The 20,101-nt window shown below is 49.9% G+C and overlaps 1 protein-coding gene across 3 annotated transcripts in view; it reads right to left on the reverse strand.

The window, feature by feature from the left end:
• NFATC2 (nuclear factor of activated T cells 2) overlaps window positions 1-20,101 on the reverse strand; it is a gene marked incomplete at its 5' end in the record, with an annotated part of 156,240 nt that overhangs the window by 52,035 nt on the left and 84,104 nt on the right. For all 3 annotated transcript variants that reach the window (XM_082669737.1, XM_082669736.1, XM_082669738.1), the window contains one exon: window positions 10,330-10,470. In XM_082669737.1, coding sequence (XP_082525863.1) covers window positions 10,330-10,470 — 141 coding nt within the window. The remainder of the gene's footprint in view (window positions 1-10,329; window positions 10,471-20,101) is intronic.

The following is a 20,101-nucleotide window of genomic DNA, read 5'->3' on the forward strand; positions in this document are numbered from 1 at the left end:
AATGGTTGAGAGTCCACCTGCCGATGCAAGGGACGCGGGTTCGTGCCCCGGTCCAGGAAGATCCCACATGCCGCAGAGCGGCTGGGCCCGTGAGCCATGGCCGCTGAGCCTGCGTGTCCGGAGCCTGTGCTCCGCAACGGGAGAGGCCACAGCAGTGAGAGGCCCGCGTACCGCAAAAAAAAAAAAAAAAAAACAATGGTGGACTAAATGAACAAACTGACCTCATATTCCCAAGCGCTCAGCCCACAGCCAGAGCTCAGGAAGTGTCTGACTACTGGCCTCTCCAGCAAAAAGACCCCACAAAGAGAAATCACCGAACCCTTGTAGAAGAGTCCTTTCTGTGAACGGACTGAGGAGGAATGAGCCTGGAGTACAGATGCAGACAAGGAATGAAACTCAACCAGAGCCGCTCAGCCCGAGTTCGAGATGACCCACCTCCGGATCCTACCCCAGGTCTGGGACTTGGAAAACCTGCCCAGGACAGAAGAGGCTCAAGAAGACCAAGTCTGCTTCTCCTGCTCTGGCTGAGATGAAATAAAGGACTTCGGTCTTTCAAGCAGATGTTCGGGCAAACTTCCCCTGTCCTAAATTAACACGGGCTGGCAGCCAGCACAAAACAGGCTCTTCCAAGTCTTTACTCAGAGGCGAAGAGAAAAGAGCCAATTTCTTTGGGCAAAGAGGTTGGGTCTAGAGAAGACTTAGCGAGACTCTGCAAGAGAAAAAAAATGGGGTGGGAGGAAGCGCATGGCCCAAGTAACACCACAGCCTTTGTTTTAACTTGGCCGCGGTGCCGGGGGAACAATGCCTCAATGGCCAGTGCGTCTGTGGACGGAGGGCCCCTGTACTTGGGTTTGCTGAGTGGATTCTCTTTGCAGGCAGCTCTTGAACCCTACGATGGAGCAGAGCAGCAGGAAGCAGCAGGGCTGGCGCTGGATCCGGGCTACAGCCTTAGCAGTCAGCCTCGTGTCAGCAACGGGCTCGTGTCAGCACTCACAGCAGAAACGCGCACGCTTTCAGGAGGAGGAAAGCAATCCGTCCTCACTGGGGCCGTGAGCATGCCACCGGGCTCGAGGCAAACGGAGAGGAAATCAAAGTGTCTGCTTGGGTTAGGAAACTGTGTGTGACGCTTCCCAGGCCTGGCCCTGCTTTTTCAAATTAGCTAGATGAAGATGGTTGAAGTCATTTCAGTCTGCTCTTTACGACTGCTAACTAGCAGGAAAACGCATGCTCCCTGGATGCACGGGCTTAACGAGCCCAGCAGATGGGGGGACTGGGAGTGGCCCCTTAGTTAGGATTTCCCCCACCCAAAATGGTACCACTGCCCCTGTGTATTTCCTGAGAGCTGGAGAGGAGTGCCTTGATTCCCACACCTCCCACTCTCCTCCTGCCCCGCCACTTCCTGGTGGGCTTACCTGCCCTGTCCCACAACTGCAGCCGCTGCTCAGTCACCTCCCAGCTTCCACTTGTCCCTGCACCCAACCCCCAAAGACCATTCTCCATCCAGATTGCCAGAGCAACCTTAAAAATGTAAATGAGGGCTTCCCTGGTGGCGCAGTGGCTGAGTCCACCTGCCGATGCAGGGGACACAGGTTCATGCCCCGGTCCGGGAAGATCCCACGTGCCGCGGAGCGGCTGGGCCCGTGAGCCATGGCCGCTGAGCCTGTGCGTCCGGAGCCTGTGCTCCGCAACGGGAGAGGCCACGACAGTGAGAGGCCCGCGTACCGCCAAAAAAAAAAAAAAAAAGGTAAAAATGTAAATGAGATCATGACACCCCCATGCTTAAAAGCCTCCAAGAGCTACTCGCTTTTGGAATGAAATCCAAACTCCTTGCCACGCCTACATGGCCCAGCATGACCTGACCCCCCCCCTCCCTGGCGACCTCTCCAGGCTTGACTGGTGTCACACTCCCGCTCACTCTCACCCTGCACCAGCCACCTGGGTCTGCTTTCAGTTCCCCAAACACCCCAAGCTCATCCCCATGCTGAGACCCTGGCACGGGGCAGTTCCTTCTGCCCTGGACACTCTTCTGACCATCCACATGGCTCCCTCTTTCCTGCCTTTAGGGCTCTGCTCAAAGCCACCTCTTCAGGGAAGCCCTCCCTGACTGCACTGTCCATGGTTGCCAGATTTAATAAATAAAAATACAGACCGTTCAGTTAAATTTGAATTTCAGAAAATGATGAATACTCTTTTAACTACCAGTTTGTCCCAAGCTCTGTGCCACTGCACAGGACATACTCATACTAAAGAAATGTACTGCTTGAGATTCGAAATTAACTTAGCATCCTATATTTTTCTCTTAACTTCCAGCCCCTTTGCTCTTGCTCCTAGGACTGGTTTCCCTGTCTTCACAGCACTCGCCCTGTCTCAAAGTGACCTGCTTATAAACAAGTTTGAGACTGTCCACCCGCTGAGAGCAGGGATCTCGTATGTCATGTGCCCCCAGTGCCTGGCATAGAACCTGCACACAGTAGGGGTTTAATAAACATCTGGGGAGCAACTAAGGCAGTCCTGGGGGCTGAGTGAGCAGAGGAGTGAGGCTAAAAGAGCAACAACAGGTCATTTACATAGAGGCCGGATTTCAGCTCATCTTTCATGCCTCCAGGGGCACCTCTTCTCAGCGATGGGCTGTCATCTCTAGATGTCCCACGCCAGCTCACACAGTCACCCTGGGAACTGGGAAGTGGGAGTTTGGGAACCCGCCTTCCTCTGATGTGCCCTGTCACCTCAAGGAAGTCTGCCAATCTCCCTCAGTGAGTTGGCTTCCCATCTGTAAGATGGGGCCAGGGGGCGGGCCATTAGTCATGTTGCCTCCACTGTATCGGGTGTGACAGCAAGAGTCTGAAGGGTCAAGGCTGAGAGGAGGGGAGAGACGCACCCGTGCCAGGAAGGATTCTTCTCCCAGACAAGAAACCAACACAGGCCTGCCTTCCCCACTCCCTGTTAAGTAAACCGAGCTCCCAGAGGACACATGGAAGGTCAGCTGACATTTTCTGGGCACCTCCTATGGCCCGACACTTTCAGATCCTTGATCTCCTTTTATTGCTGAAATACCACCAACACCATTTTAGAGATGGGGAAACTAAGTCCCAAAGCACATAATATGAGGCCTATCCAGGCTTCAAGCCAAATCTGCTGGGTGATCCCAAATCCAGCCTGCCGACCCCTTAAATACACACAATTTTTACTTAAAAAAAAAAAAGTATGCAACCACAACTGTAGGGGAAAAAAAAAATATAACACAAGAGGGTGTCAGGCCGTTCATTAATAAAAGATATCATGATTTTCTCGATGGAGGTGGAAATTCCAGCCTGCTAATTGCAAATTACAGAACGTCTGTTGGCGCCAAGAACAATTTCTGATGGTGGAAACACTAGGACCCGAGTTAATTAGAAAACATTTCTCTGTGTCCTCTTTTTCAGGCATTTAAACAGAAGGATCCTTTCACTCCAAAGTCTGTTCTCGCATGCAAGAGGACTGAAGTTTGGGCAAATACTCAGCCCTCTGAAAATAAGACCATTTTCTCTACCTCCAGTGGGGCTCCCGAGTGGCGATCTGGCCTCTTTGGAGGAAAGCTCTGTGTCCCAGCCAGCTGTGTGTTAAGGGGTGGGCTCCAGCTCCAGGGGCCAGTGACACCATGGACGTGAGTCACCGAGGGCAAAGGTCTACAGAGCCTTAGTCATGGGCAAGCCCAGCTTGGAGTCTGACCTCTCCCAGTGGGAAGACCAAAGCAGAGGGACTCCCAGACCAGGTCACTTTTTCAGAAGACACCAGACCGGGTGAAGCCCAACCCACGGAGAAAAACAGGTGGGAAGAGGAGGTGTCTTCTCTAAGCGAGTTCCAATGTTTCCAGGGCACTAATTCATGGAAAAGTACTTAATTTAGCAAAAAATTTTTATTTTAAGCATATGCATTTGTATTTATTAAACAAAGCTCAAAATACAACCTTTGGGAACCTCCAAGTCATAAAGTGACTCACATTAGGATATGATGACTCAGTGGGAAAGAGGGAATTCCACCACCCACGCCTCCTTTCTAAAAAATCAATTTGCCCTCTCAACAGGTGATAGGAGCCTCTGCCATCAGAGTGGTCCAGAAAATCGTCCAACAAAACAAAACACAAGCTCTCTTCAAACAATTTAAGTTTCAAAGCTGAGTAATCCGACGCGGGCAGGTTTCCAACCTACGCCCCCGCGGGACACAGAGAGCCAGGGAGCTACTTGGCTGGGGCCGGGGGCCTGAATTAAGAAAGATTTACCAGCTGAAAAATTCCAAAACCCTGTGTCATGTGGAGGAACCTTCCAAAACATTGGATCCCACCCAGGCGCAGCGAGTCGCTCAAAGCCATGGCAACCCGGTTTCCGCTGCCACATCACTTTTATTTTTGTGTCCTTAGATTTTTTCCTGTTTTGCAATGTTTTGCTGGGACCCCCGACTCCGCCTGAGGCCCGGGTGGCCGGGCGCCAGGGTTACCAGCTGAAGTCAGGAACAGCCTGGACTTCCCGGCGTGACCTTCGCCTAGAAGATTACACATTTTTTAAATTTCACAGAATATATAAAGGCTTTTCAGCAATGACTGAAAATGGTAAATAGGAAAGACGCTGATCGTTCTGCTGGGTTCCTCTTTGTCCTCTTGGATGTGCCTAGAGAGATTCCTTGGGGATTGATGATAAATGTTGCCTGGGATTCCAGCTCTGTTACCTGCTGTGAGCTGACCTGGGGCCCATGGCTTGACCTCTGTGAGCCTCAGTTGTCTCATCTGTAAAATGGGGGTAACGCACCTGCCTCTCGGGGCCAGTATGACTATTAAAGGAGAGGACACATTCATTCAACAACATGTATAAGCACCTACTAAGTGCCAGGGGCTGTTCTAGATGCTGCACATACAGCAGCAAACACCACATCCCCGTCCTCAAGGAGCTCTGACGTGAGAGACATCAGAGACAAGATGATTCCAGCAGAGCTAACTACTACTGGGAAAACAGCGCAGGGCAATGGGACAGAGAGGGACAGGGCTGTGGCAGAGGTTGAACAACTTCAGAGCAGTTGGTCAAGGAGGGGCTCCTTAAGAAAGTCGCCCTGAGCTGAGACTTGTAGGAGAAGGAGGCCACAACCCATGAGGAAACAGCAAAAGCAAAGGTCCTGTGACAGAAAGGAGTGTGGGGTGTTTGAGGACAGAACGAAGACGGTGTGGCTACGGCCAAAGGAGCAAGAGGGTGAGTCAAAAAAGCTGAAATCAGAGAGACGGGCAAGGGCCAGCACATACGGTCTCCTGGAAGTCATGCAAATGATTAAAAATGGTAATAAAAACAATATAATAATCATTACTATTACTGCTGCTATAAATAAGATGCCATTTTCCAAAACACCGAGCTTTTCTAACTTAAGAAACACCACGCTACCCCTCTCCTACTGTGTTTCCACCGTCCTCCAATTTGTCATCCTGCTGGAGTGGAACTGCCAATTCCATCTCAGTCGACGGCTATAAAAAGAACTTTGGAGCTGGTGGTGCCGATGACCCAACAGGGGGGCTAAGATTAGCCCAGGAGGCTGTCCACCTTTCCTTAATGTGAGAACCAGCTGGGGTTCCCCTTCCTTGGAAAACTTCAACTGTTCCACTCCGCCCCACCTCGCAGCGGCCCTGCTGGCCAAACTGTCCATGGAGATGGGAACGGGGCTGCGTTTTGGAAAAAAGAAGTTGAGCAACAGGGATTCCCCCTGCAGAAGGCAGTCCTGGGCTGGGAGGCAAGTTCTTGGGGTCAAAAGAGCAGGGCTGGCTCCCTGCAAACACAAGACAACTCCCCACTCTGTCTGTCAGAGCCACCCGGAGCCAGACGTCCCACGAGAGAAGCCCACCACTTCTCTGAGGGCCCAGGGACACCTCAGACACCCCGGCTTGTCTGTTGGCATCGATCCAGGGACCGTATTCACCCCAGGTTCTCATACGTGAGGCATGCCACAGTCCTAAATGGACCTACCTGGCCTCGGTGACTTGCTGCAGAATTCAAGAGTCCAGCTCACCACAAAATGGTTCAAGTCAGTGGCTCAGAGCAGCTAAAGGATCTTCAGACAAATTAACCTGGTTCTGAACTTTTTCAAAGTAGAAAAGCTAAATGATCAAGGATACAGATTGTAGAGCCAGGCTTCCTAGGGGCCAACCCAGCACTGCCATTTACCAACTGTGGGATCTTCAATAAGTTATTTAACCTCTCTGTGTTCAGTTTCTCATCAGAAAATAGCTATCTTGTAGGGCTGCCACGAGGAATCAGATTGTTACTACATATAAAGTGCTTAGAACAAGGCCTGGCACATAGTTCATTATTACTTATTCTTGTTTTTCAATGTCTCTTGGTTCCATGAGATAAAATCGTACCCATCCTTGTCCTTCCACAGCCAAGATATGATGATGATGATGAGAATAATAATAAAAGCTGACATTTAATGAGCATCTGTAAGGTGCTAAGCTCTATGCAAAGAGCCTAAACTGTATCATCTCATTTAATCTTGTCTCTCAAGTGAAGTAAATCATCTGTATTTTACAAAAGAGGAAATATTGGCTCAGAGAGGTGACATGACTTACCCAGGATGACAAAGCTACCGAACACAGATCATGGGTTCAAACCCAGGCCGTCTGACCTCAGAGCTATGCTGGTAACCAGTGCAGCTTACAGCCTCCCAAAGTCTGCCTGCCAGGCCCGCACTGGGGCAGTGTGTGTCCAATAAACGATGTCTATGGCCTAAGCAATGAGAATACTGGAGAAACCGTAAAAATAACAACGAACACTCCACAAGCACGCCCGACGTGCTGAGTGCCCGCTGCTTGCTTATGCGTTTAACTCTGGGAGGGCAAGACCGTCATTAACTCGCTCACTGGAATCTGAGGTCCAGGGAAACTGAACAACAGAACGACGCTGGATAATCTGCAGGTGAGTCCGCTAACTTCTCCAGGCTTAGCCACCTGCCTCCCGCAGGTGTCCGGTTCGATGAGACAAGATGCGGAACGCAGCAGGCAAAGGGCCCGCCCACAGACAGGCTTCAATCAGAGAAAACTATTATCATTCCTCTTCTTATTAACATGCAATTTTTCAAAGTTGAAACAGACTCTGGGTTTTCCTCCCTTCAAGAGGTAAACTGAAATTTCTTCTGAAACCAAGAGAAGGAAAGCTAGAGAGTAAATGCCTTCCATCCAGCCAGCCAGCCAGCAAATACCTACTGGAGGCCCTTGAGTAGACCTCACAAGCTCTCTAGACAGTTTAAAGCTGTCTGGCTCCTAATTCCACAAGGAACTTGGTAGCACCTGGCCTCCAGGCCATCCCTGCACACTTCCAGCAGCCCCTCAAAGAGACTGCCAACCTGGACACAGAGAACAAGATGTCTGTATATTACTAGCATTTCCCCTCTGCCGATAAGGTGCCTTGAAGCCACACACTTCTTGTGAAAGTCAGCAGACGGCCAGCAGGATGATTTCCTGGTCCTGGAGATCCATCAGGTAATGTTTACTTGGCCATTTACATTTCATGCCACTCTCCTGCTCAAGAACCCACCATGACTCCCTATTACCTTACTCACGTGCAGACTAAACCAAAGCCATGTCTCTACCTGGCATCAGGAGACCTCTCTGCTCTGGGCTTCGCCTGCTCATCAAAGCACGTCCTGGTGATAACCAGCCTCTACTCCAGCCACACAGGTTTGCTCTCTGTCTCATGAGAGCCTAGTACCTTCTTGCCGCGAGACTGCTGTTCCACCGCCTGACAAAGTCTCCTCCAAAATGTATCAAGACACTTAAAAGTGTGCATGCCCCTTGAACGCACTACACCACATGGAGGCCTCAACCCTAGGCAATAACAGTAACAAACAGCGTTAGCTAATACATATCAAGCACTTGGCCCTCCGAATCCACAGGTTCCACATCCATGGATTCAACCAACCACAGATAAAAATATCCCCCCCAAAAATTCCAGAAAGTTCCAAAAAGCAAAACTCGAATTTGCCATTCACTGGCAACTATTTACATAGCATTTACCTGGTATTAGGTCTTATAAGTAATCTAGAGTGATTTAAAGTGTATGAGAGGATGTGCATAGGTTCTATGCAAATACTACACCACTCTATACAAAGGACTTGAGCATTTGCAGAGTTTGGTATCCACGGGGATCCTGGCGCCAATCTCTTGCAGATACTGAGCGACAACTGTACCAAGCATTTATGAACTCTTAATCGTAGGACCACCCTATGAGGTAGAACTGCCACCATTCTCTTTATACAGAGAAGGAAACTGTTGCCCAGAGAGGTTAAGTAACTTGCCCAAGGTCCCTCAGCTAGAAAGCAGTAGACCTGGGCTTCGAACACAAGCAGACTGGCTGGAGAACATGAGTCCTTACCTAGCTGACCAAAGGAATATCGAGGATGTTCATCACTGAGTTACTTACAATAGCACAGAGTTGGAAGCAGCCTAACATCCAATAAAGGGAGAATGGTTAAATAAAGTACTGGACAACCATATGACAGATGCAATGCACCCACTTACACATCTGCGTTCCTCTCCCCTCACGGCGCCACCACAGCCCCTCAAACCCGCAGGGACTGACCACATGCCTTCTGAACCACTCAAACCCACCTGTCCGTCTCCCCACTGCCACAGCCTGACTTGATGCCCGTTTTTTGTGGGGGTTTTTTGGCAACGGCTTCATCAAACTTCTTTAAAACCACCTGCCTTCTATCACGCTTCCAAAGTGTAAGGAAGCAGTTGTCACACCCTAGTCACAGGGCCAGCCCATCTCACGAGGAGGCTTTGTGTGAATTGGGAAGAAGCACCCCTTCTCTAAGACATTCCGCTTCCTCCCATCAGAAGTTTAGTAACACACAGCTCCAGGATGTATCCAGTTTGAATAGCAGCCCCCAGAGGAGGTACCCTCATGCAGCGCAGAATCCCCACAAGTGGACAACCTGCCTGTGACAGTCTGTGGATCCTCCTCAGGGCAGTAAACAAACAGACAAACACCCCTTTGAATTAACTGGAAATCATGTCATAGGAAGAAAAAAAAAAAAAAAAGCTTGGCTTAGCATCGATAACTATCAAATAAATTATATAACCTGATATTTTTCCTACTTTTGATCGCTGTCTTTCTACCATGTCCTCACTGGTAATCACATTAACAGACAGTCCATATAAGAAAGAATACACAGGTCCAATAAACAGAAACATTAAACCTCTCATAGCAAAGGAGCGCCAAGTCAAAACAGTACCAGTTCAGCAAATATTTTTTTAAATTAAAAAACACGGCACTTCTGGGATGGGGTGAAACCATCACTGACACAGTATTGGTGGAAGTTTCCCATTTGTATGTTTCTGGAAGGTAATTTGAATTCTAGAAGCAATATGTATGTCAAGCTCTCGAAATGATTATCCAAAACTGTACTCTGGAATAAACCCTAAATAAACAAAAAAGATACACATGGAGATTCATGTATAAGAAGATTAATTAATCCTCCAAGTATAACAAGATTAACTGCAGTACTATTTATAATAAAAATACAAGCAGCCAGTATTTGTTGACTAACAATATACCTGGTGCCATTATAATCACCTGACATGTATTAACTCATTTAATCCTCGCGACAACCCTATGGGGTGATAACTCTTGCTATTATCATTCTATACATAAAGAAATGGAGGCACAGAAAGGTCAGGTGATTTGCCTAAGATCACAGAGCAAGCAAGTAGCAAAGGCAGGATCTGAACCCAGGATACCCAGGGCCAGAGCATGCACGATTAATCATTGTGTTGCTAGCCCTCCCTTCTTGATAACAGTAAAAAACTTAAAAGAATGTGTCTCCTGATGTGAAAATATAATTTTTTTAAAAAACGTTAGGGGTGGGGGGCTTCCCTGGTGGCTCAGTGGTTGAGAGTCCGCCTGCCGATGCAGGGGACGCGGGTTCGTGCCCCAGTCCGGGAAGATCCCACATGCCACGGAGCAGCTGGGCCCGTGAGCCATGGCCACTGAGCCTGCGCGTCCGGAGCCTGTGCTCCGCAACGGGAGAGGCCACAACAGTGAGAGGCCCACGTACCGCAAAAAAAAAAAAAAAAAAAGTTAAGGGTGGGCAAAACTTTATCATCCAACAAAACAAGCAAGGATGAGTTAAAATACATTATAACACGCTCATGCAATGGTGAACCGTGTCGATATCAAGATCACTGGAGACAAGGGAAATTTCTCATGGTAAGGAGAGCAGGACAGGAAACTACACAATGGGATCTATCCCCCAAATCAATGTCATTGGAAAGAAAAAGATGGTCAATTTTGTATGGCACTCAGAAGGCCCCCTGACCTGTGGTCTTCTCGGTAAACACGACTTTGGACTCGGCCGTGAAGTTCTGTCCCGTGAGGATCATCTGCTGGCCCCCGTAGACCAGGCAGCTGTCGATGTCTTGTCTTTCCACCATGGGCAGCTCATGGGCGGATCGCTGGGCTGCGGGCGGGAGAAAAAGAAGACAGTGTGATGACAGGAGATGCCCATGCAGAATCGTCCAGTGATTTCACGGGAACGGGACACAATGCACTCTGCCCACCTTGGTCACTTGTTGTCATTGCAAACATGGAAGCCTCACCCCTGGCAACCAGTGACTATGCAAATGTTATGTTCTTGTCAAAATGCCCCAAGTAATTTCGGCTAATTTTCTCCTAACAACACTTTTCATTTTCGTGAATCGAGAGACAGATGCCTGTTCTCCTTTGAGGGAGGAAAGGAGAGTAAGAATTTGATTTTTTTTTTTTAATAAAAGGATGGGCAAATCAACTTTTTTGTAAGAGATTTCCTTTGCTAGAACGTACTCTCTTCTCCTGCACTTGATGTCAGCAACACACGAAGGGCTCACGGATGTAAACTTCAGAACCTGATTCCTAAAGGTTCAGATGCCTTGGCCTTGGAATTCGTTTGCCATCCTGAACATGATTTGCCCCCATCACTTCTCTGACCACACTTCCTAGAACTCCCCCTTGCTCACTCTGCTCCAGTCACACTTCTAGAATGTTCTCACCATCTCTCAAACATACATCGCATGCTCCTATCTTTCAATGTCTGCCCCTTCAAGTCTTTCTCTCTGGAAGGTTCTTCCCTGATTACCCGCATGGCTACCTTCCTTACTTCTTGCAGGTTTCTCCTCAGATGTCACCTTCTCAGGGCAGCTTCCTTACCCCTACCCTTCCATTCTCCCCCTCAGAGTTAAAACAGCAGTACCCATCCTCTCTCCATCTGTCTGGCTGTGTCTCTCCCTCTTTCCCCTTTATCCTGCTTAATCATTTCCAAAGAACTTTCCACTTTCAGACGCACTACATGTAGCTTTATTGGTTAATCTGTCTTTCGTCTCTTCCCCACGAGAACGTGAGCCCAGGAGGGAGGAGCGTCGCTTTGGGCATGCTGTGAGCCCAGGGCTGGGGACAGTTCCTAGGACTTAGCAGGGGATGCCTGAGATGGATGGATGCAAGTACTGATAGATGGAAGGAAGGGAGGAAGGGAGGAAAGAAAGAAAGAGAGAGAGAGGGAGGGAGGGAGGAAGGGTTGATGGATGGATGGAGATATGTATGGATACAGATGTGTCTCAATATATCTTGACACACATATACATATCGATATCTCTACACATCTGCACCTACATCTTCATCTGTATCTACAATGAGGAATGGCACAGGTTGAGTGTTTAACCACAATGACATATTTGAATGCTCACAGTAACCTTCTAAGAAAAGAAGTACTAAAATTATTCACCTTTGGGGAGCAAACGAAAGCCTAGGAGAAGTCAGATGGGGTGACGCTTAGATCTGACCCCTCCAGAACTGGTTTGTCCAGCTCCAGACCCCCATCTCCTAGCCCCTCCAGCCAACCAATTCTTCTGAAGGTAGGATGCAGGAAAGAATGAAGACCCTCTCCAGATGCCTTCCCTGGGCAGGGTGAGAAATGGGTCCCATCCAGCATGAGGGACCATCTCCTCGGCCTCGCCTTGGCAGCGTGGGCCGAAGAGGCCGGCCCTCCCTGGGTGAGTCAGCCTGAGCTCCTGGCGTTCCTCCCAGAGCCCAAGAACTGGGCAGAGGGCCAGCCCTTTCCGTGCCAGGGGCCTGCGGACCTCCCCATCCGGGAGCCGGGGACGCAGCCACGTGAGGCCCGAGGCTCAGACCCAACCCTGTCCTCCTGGCTGGCCTGGGCCTCCAGGTCCAGCACCCCCCTCCCTTCGGCCCCAGAGCCACGTTGAAATCAGTCCCTTCAGGAGCCGCCACACACTTGGTGACATTTAAGGAGTCTGCTGCGGGCCAGACGCTCCCAGACACTTTACACTGAAAATGCAGCCGGATGACTCTCAGTGATGGCCCTGCCGGTATCTTCCCATCCCAGGCTCGGCCCAGGCTCTCTGTTCCCAGGGGCCCACCAGCCAGCGCGGTTCTAAGGGGCTGCCAGTTAAGAGTACGTATTAAAAAGGCCTCTCTGCAGAAGCTGCTAATTTCTCCCACATGGGCCAGGTTATTAAGCCTTTCTTTCAACAGAGGAGTTCTGTATGACTTCCTAATTGAGCTGCCACCAATGGGGATTTACTAGCAGTGAAAGCAGCAGCCACACCGCCTAGAAGAGCAGGTCCCAGCTTTTAAGATCTGCCTTTGATGCATTCAGGGGGCCAGTGGGGGCTTTTGGTCCCAGGGATGGGTGGGGAGGCGGCAAGAGCCATCCTTCCCATTTTGCAGGTGGAAAGCCTGAGTCATGGCTCCTGGGCAAGCCGGCCAAGGGCTCCCAAGCCAGCGAGGCCGGGGCCTGGACGTGGCCATGAGCTCTCAGCAGTGGGCGGGAGGCTGGGCCAGACGGCTGCTCCGTGAATCACTGTGCATTGCTGTGAACACAACTCTGCTATTTCCTGAAGCAAACTCATTGCTTCTCCCTCCACAGCCTCACAGTTTCAAGCAACTAACTGATTCTCCCTTTGCCAAGTCTGCATTTCCTGCTCCTTCCCCTTACTGAAGGAAAACTATCTTTTCTAATGAAAATTTAAAGAGTCCAGTCCGGCTTCCTGTGAGCTCTTATCTGGACTCCAGTCTTGCAACTCGAAGTGTGGGCCGAGCACATCAGCATCAAGGGAAGGGGGGGGCGGTATTATTAGAGGTGCAGAACCTCGTGCCCCACCCCAGACCTACTGAACCCACATCTGCAGCTTAACAAGGAATCCAGGTGATTCTTATGAGCTATCAAGTCTGAGAAGAACTGCTTAGTGCTGGCTACACATTAGAATCAGCTGGGGAGTTGAACCAATAATGACCCCCTGGCCCTAATTCTACCATTTTACAGACAGAAAGACAGACGCTCAGAACTCGCTTCACGGAGAGGCAGCTCCTGCCTGGGTGAGGCTGTCGTGTTGGAGGGTCCTCAGTTCCAGCGCAAGTCCCCACCAGGTGATCCTTGCACAGGGCTTCCCAGCTCTAAACCTCACTTTTCCCATCTGAAAAATGGGGCTGTTAGCAGACCCATCTCACAGGCTGTTGTGAGGGTTAAATGGGAGAATTCACAGAAAGCGTACTTGGCTCAGTAAACACCGGCCAGTATGGCGAACAGGAAGAGCTGTAGCTCCCTGAGCAGCTGCCCTGTGCTCAGCGCCGGGAACCACTGCTGTCTTGTCTTAGCTATTTCACCAAGTAAGTACGGACCGTGTCCACGTGGTTACACACGGTACTGCTCTCTTCACTGCTGTTCTTGGTGGATCCCGACCCCAAACCCAGCCTTCTTGGCCCTGAATCCCAGCATTTTTCAAAGGGAGCTTCCCGGGTCACCTGCAGCCTAATCACCTGGTTGGGGGAGGTGCTTAATAAAAATGCAGCTTCCCCAGGCCACACCCCCAACCCCCCGCCCCCCGCCCCAGAATCTCCTAGAGGAGCCTGGACATTTGCATTTAAACAATCTTTCCAGGCGACTTGTTACACACATTCTGTTTGACAGCCAGGTCTCACACTTAAGACGCCACCTGAGGACGAGAAGACCTCCTCCAGGGGAGGCCCCCCGCATCCTCAGAGAGCCCAGAGGCAAAGCGAATGAATCCAATTAGCCCCTGAAAGAGGAACTGAAGACAGGCAGACAGCAACCAAAACCACCCTCCTGGGGTCCACTTCCTTCTCCCTCTCTGACGCAGCCTCCAACACCTAGGGCTACTAATTGGGGTGACACGGTCCAGGGCCTATGGGAGGGCTCTCTGCAAGCCCACTGGGCCCCCCAGGCCTGAACCACCACCCGCAGCCGTCCCCACCGAGTCCCATTCGGCTCTTCGACCACTGGAGATTCCAGACCGTCCAAACCCCAAACCCGGCAGTGTTCTAACCAAACAGGGGGCCACCAGCTTAAAGCCAAGCCCACGGCCCAGGTCTCACCTGTGGGTGGAGGCTAGACGCTCAGCTCTGGCTTAAGCGTCAAGGTGGCCCTCGAAGCCAGGAGACTACCTCAGGCTTCCCTCCTGCCCCTGGATTCTCGCGCGTCATAAAGTGGCTTGGGGCTCCTCTGTTTTATGAGCTCTGAATCAACAGGGCGCTGTTGGTTTAGCCAGTTTGGGTGTTTACTTTCGCTAGCAACAGCGGCTGATTGGGAGCACAGCTGGCGGTAAAGGCTCAGAGAGGGAAATTCACACCGGGCGGGGGTCCTCCAGGTCAGCCTGGACAGGGGGCTGCCTGGCCAAGAATGATGGTCTACCCAAGAACCCCAGGAGAGAGGCGGGAGAAGCTGGTCAGGGAAATTTGGTTGTGCAGAGTGGGTGGGTTCTGCTAACAGTGAATAATTACAGCTGCCATAGAGAGTGCCTTGGATTCCAGCACTTTTTATATATGTTTTTGTTTATATTATAAAGCACACACATGAAGAAGCAATTTACGGTCATGGGTCAAAGTAAGGATGCTGCCACGTGACAGCCTGAGTTCGAAGCCCAGCTCGGTGACATCCAAGCTTTGGGACCTTGGGCAAGTCATTTAATCTCTCTGTGCCTCTGTTTTCTCATCTATAAAATGGGACTCATCATAGGGCCAACCTCAGAGAGCGGTTTGCAGATTAAATGAGCTAACGCACAGGAAGTGTGTGGCGCCTCATTGGGGCTCAATGAATGTCTGTTATGTTTATTTTTATTGCTAAACTTCATGAGACCACAAGCAGGAATGATTCCCATTTTGGAGGTGAGGGCGCTGAGTCTCCCAAAGGAGAAGTCACATGCCTGAGAGCTCACAGCTACGTAAGGCGGACAGGCAGAACTTGAACACAGACTGTGGGATTCCCCTACCCAGAGGGACCTCTTTTTAGTAAAATGGAGAAGGACGCACTGGGAAAGCCGCCAGCCAGCCCAGACCAGGAGGAGGGCCCCCTTCAGTCTCACTCTGGCCCAAGCACTGACCACCCCTCATCCCAGCTGCTGTAAACGCTTCCTGTCTGTACATCAGGCCCTGTCCTTGGCTGTGAGCCTGGCCCGGCTGAGCCGGGCCTGGCCCAGAACATGGTGCTGACTCAGGCCTCGCCGGGGAGGGGCCGGGAGCAGGGCTGGCAGACCGGCCCCTCAGGCTCCCTCAGACCCCGCCCTGGCCACTGATGGGTCTTCCCTGGGAAGCGGGACCCTGGGGCAGAGGAACCCAATTCTCCCCGAGTATGGGGTTCACCTTTGGCAGGGACCTGTCAGCATTCACGGCACGGGACTGGGGCGCGGTGTCTGCAAATGCAGGGGGTCTGCAGTGCATGAGACCACCTGCCCGTTCTGACCTCAGGGGGTCTCAGCTTCCTCATACGGAAAAAGGAGCACAAACAGCGGCCCTGAAAGACTGGTACCTCTCGTCCAATCCCCACAGTGCTGGGTCCATAGGAGGGGCTCTTATTCTTCTCCATTCCAACACATTAACAAGGAGCCCCCGCAGAATATTCCCACATATCTCCAGTAACCAAGACCCTTACAGGGGGCTCCATGAATCTCCATTTGACTAATGAGCTCCCTGGTCACTGGCGGACCCAGGCAGCCCAGACAGAGAAAAGGACATGGGTTTTTAACCCCCAGTTCTTGCCCCTTCCCTCGCCAGCCACGTGACTCTCAGATCAGTCAGCCCTTCTGAACCTCAGCCCGCTAGATATAAGCTCAGAGTCTCTGAGTCTTCCCAGGCTACGATGAGGGTAGAAACAAGTTAATAGATGTGACAGCTGGGGGCAGGTGGCAGCTCTTCAATAAAGGGGAGTTTTGCCTCCCCAGCCCCGCCAAACTAGCTCAGTAAAAGGCCATAATCGCAGGGTCAGGTAACCATATCAATCAGTGGAGAAGCCACCCCAATCCTGGGCTCCCCAAAAACCCAGCTTTCCTGTAATCACCACCCAGCCAACCCACAGCACCAGACAGATAATCATCTAAGCTCCTCTCAGCAGCAGGGCTTGCGGCTAGCTGCCAGCTCACCTGAAACAATTAGTGTTTGTTAAACTCCCACACCTACTGCTGCCTGGGCTGTGGGCTCTCGGCAGTGACAGAGTGACAACCAGAGGTATGTCACATCTGCCTTGCAGAGCTACAGGGAGGGCTGCAAGTGGGAAAATGTGAGACATACCAGAAGAGAGGCATTGGGGTTATTCTACTGTACTGAGATAGGTACTACTACCATCCCCATTTTACAGATGAGACAACTGAGGCACAGAGTGCTAAGTAACTTCCCCGGGACTAAACAGCTAGTAAGTGGCAGAGGCAGGATGTGAACCCAGACCCACAGTCCTAACCATCACCCTAACACTGCTTCCTCCCAACATGTTGGTTTTCTGATGCTTCTGAATGTGATCCCTCAGTCATTGCTTAAAAGCCACCTTAGAGAGCCGGGGCAGACAAAGGCCTGGCCTACCTGCCCTCTGCCCAAATTTCACCCAAGATTTACTGCTACAGGGTCTCGAGGGAGACAGTCCACTGCAGAGTGGTGGGAGGGTGGCCACAGTTCCCTAAGGGTCGCTGATCTGGTCTCCAGTTTATATGAGATGACGTCACCCTTTGGAGTTCTGGCCCAAATTAGTCTGTCACTCGTGATGTAGCTCAACCTTGGTGTCCTGGGATCCAGCAGGACATGGTCGTCACAGTTGGCTTGGTCCCTTACTAGCTGTGTGACCACAGGCAATTAGTTTAACCTCTCTGTGCTTCAGTTTTTCCATCTATGAAATTGGAACAGATGCTGAGTTCCTGCTGTCCTCCCAATGATTTAGCAGCAACAGAGAAAGTGCTCGACATACAGTAGGTGACTGATAATAGTTCCTTGTCCTTTACCTCTTCCCCTTCATGTCCCCCTCACGTCCTACCTTCCTTCATTTGGTCTTCAAGTATTTATTAGCATCTACTCTGTGCCAGGCACTGTGCTAAACGAGTTTTAAAATATAAATCACATCATGCCAGTCCCTTATGTAGAACTCAAGGCTTCCCGTTTCACTTAGAATAAAATCCAAAGTCCCCTGCTTCCTCTCAGACCTCACCTCCTACACCTCTCCCTACCCGTCACTCCACACTGCCTCCCCGGCTGCCTTTCTGTTCCCTGACGATGGCAAGCTTATCCCTGCCTTAGGGCTTTGCACCTGCTCTACCCTCCAGCTGGGCCATGCTCCCCCGTCACTCAGGTCCAGGTTAACAAGCCACCTGTTCAGAGAGGTCTTCCCTGGTCAGAATGACTAAGGTTGCTGCTCCCCCACCCCCAAGTCACTAACACATGATCTTTGTTATTTTCACCATGACAGTTAGCTCTGTTTGAAATGATGTCTCTGCCTGCTTGCTGACTGTGGGTTTTCCCCACTAGAATGTGGCCTCCATGATGGCCACGACTCTGGTTTGGTCACCGCTGCATCCCCAGTTCCTAGTACTATATGATGCACTCCAAATATATTTTTAATTAAAAGAATAATGTTAAGGGGCCTATAAGAATCATGTGGGTCGTTTTGGCTTCTGGAAGGAGCAGATGGGCAAGAGAGCATCTCTGATTTATGAAGCAAAGCAAAATCAATTTGCCTGTCTGATCTCACTAATTCTAAGGATTTCCATACAGCACTGCTGTGTGATCCCCCATCTTCCACGTCAGACTTAGGAGCGTGTAGTGGAGGAGTAAAGGGGAGGTGGTGAGGGAGGCAACAGTCTTCGGTTGTCTAAGCTCTCACTTTCAGAAAAAGGCATACAAAACGACTGAATTTCCATACGGAAAACAACGCAACTGAACCCTATCTCACACCATACACAAAAATTAACCTGATATGGTTTGTATCCCTAAACCTAAAAGCCAGAATCAAAAACCTTCTAGAAGAAAACAGAAGAGAAGATGTCTGCTACCTTCAGATAGGTGGCGATTTCTTGGGAGAATATAATGAGTAATAATCCCAAAAGAAAAGAAAAGAATATACTAGACTTCATCAAAATAAAATACTGATGCTCTTAATAAGACACAATTGAGAAAAGAAATAGGCAAGCCACAGACCGGGGCAAAATATTCATAATACATAAATCTGACAACAGGTTCATACCCGGTGCAAAAGGAACTACTGTATATTAACAATAAAAATATGAGTCACCCAATAAAAAATGGGCAAAAGCTCTGAACAAACACTTCACCAAAGAAGACACAGGACAGCCAATAAGCACACAGATTAGGGCTCAGCGTCATCAGTCTTTAGGGAAATGCAAATTATGGGTTATGCACAATGAGATACCATTTTACTCACTGTAATGGCTACAATTAGAAAGACTGGCAAAGCCAAATATTAGTGAGCAGGTGGAATTCTCAGACACTCTTGTACGGAGTGTAAAACGATTTGGAAAATACATACATTGGAACATATGGTTTTTTTTCCCCGTGACCCAGCAATTCCATTACTGGGTATTTACCCAAAAGAAATGAAAGCATCTGTCCACAAAGGCCTTGAAGGGGAACGTTCATAGCAGCCTTATTCATGATCCCCAAACCCCAGAAACAAGCCAAATGTCTATCAGTGGTAAATAAACAATCGTTATATTCATACAATTGAATACTGTTCAGCAATAAAAAAAAAATAAGAATGAACCAGCAAATCACGCAGTGACAGTGACGGATCTCAAAAACATCATGCTATAAGTAAAACAACCAGACACAAGACAGTCCATACTGTACTCTCCCATTACATGAAGTTCTAGAATGGGGAAAGCGCATCTATGGTTATAGAAACCAGAACAGTGCTTGCCTGTGTATGGGGCTGGGGAGGGGGCACTGGCTGAGGGGTAGGAGGAAACTTTCAGGAACGAAGGAAAACGCCCTGTATCTTGTTTGGAGTGGTGGTCACACTGGTGTATACGATTGTCAAAACCACTGAACAGAAGATTTACGGTCTGTGCAATTTAGTATCTTAATTATACCTTGGTAAAACACAATTATGTCATGAAAAGGGAGAGACTGAAAACACCACGTGAGAAAAGCCATTTTCTAGTCCACACCTCATACCCATGCCCCCAGTTCCTGCAAAACGAGCAAAGTGAATTTACACTCTGTGCTCTGAGCAGGCAGGGCCCGGGGGGAAATTGCTTTAGGTGTTTCCTGAAGTGTGATGCACAGAGAGGCCCCTTTGCAGGGCAAGGAGAAAACCCAAGGGAAGTCCTCCGAGAGAAGGCATCTGCCCCTGGGGACACATCCACTCTGTCTCATGGCTGCCTCTCTCTCCTGCTGGGCAGCCTGGGGACACTGTTTTCACACTTTCATTTTTTTCAACAAACATTCTAGAGACAGTTGCTATGGGCCAGGCCCTGGCTAACACCCACTGGTCCCTAACCTTACCTAAGAGAGATTGATAAGTAAATTGGGTGTCAGTGCACAGAGAGGGGACCCTATACCCTGTGGGGTGAGGGCAAGCTTCCTCCTCGAGGGGCCATCTAAACTGGGGCCTTGGATAAGGAGAGGTTAACTAAGCAACAGAAGGATGCGGGAACCCCACCTCCCAGCAGTAGGTCTCTAACTTTGCCGCACGTCAGAATCACTAGGCATCTCTCAAAGTCTCCGGGTTCAGGGCTCAACGCAGACCAACTGAATCAGAGTTTCTGGGGTGGGATTCAGGCATCCTATTTTTTCTTAGAAGTCCCCAG

This window comes from Grampus griseus, assembly GCF_964374135.1.
Source record: "Grampus griseus genome assembly, chromosome: 14".
NCBI lineage: Eukaryota > Metazoa > Chordata > Mammalia > Artiodactyla > Delphinidae > Grampus > Grampus griseus.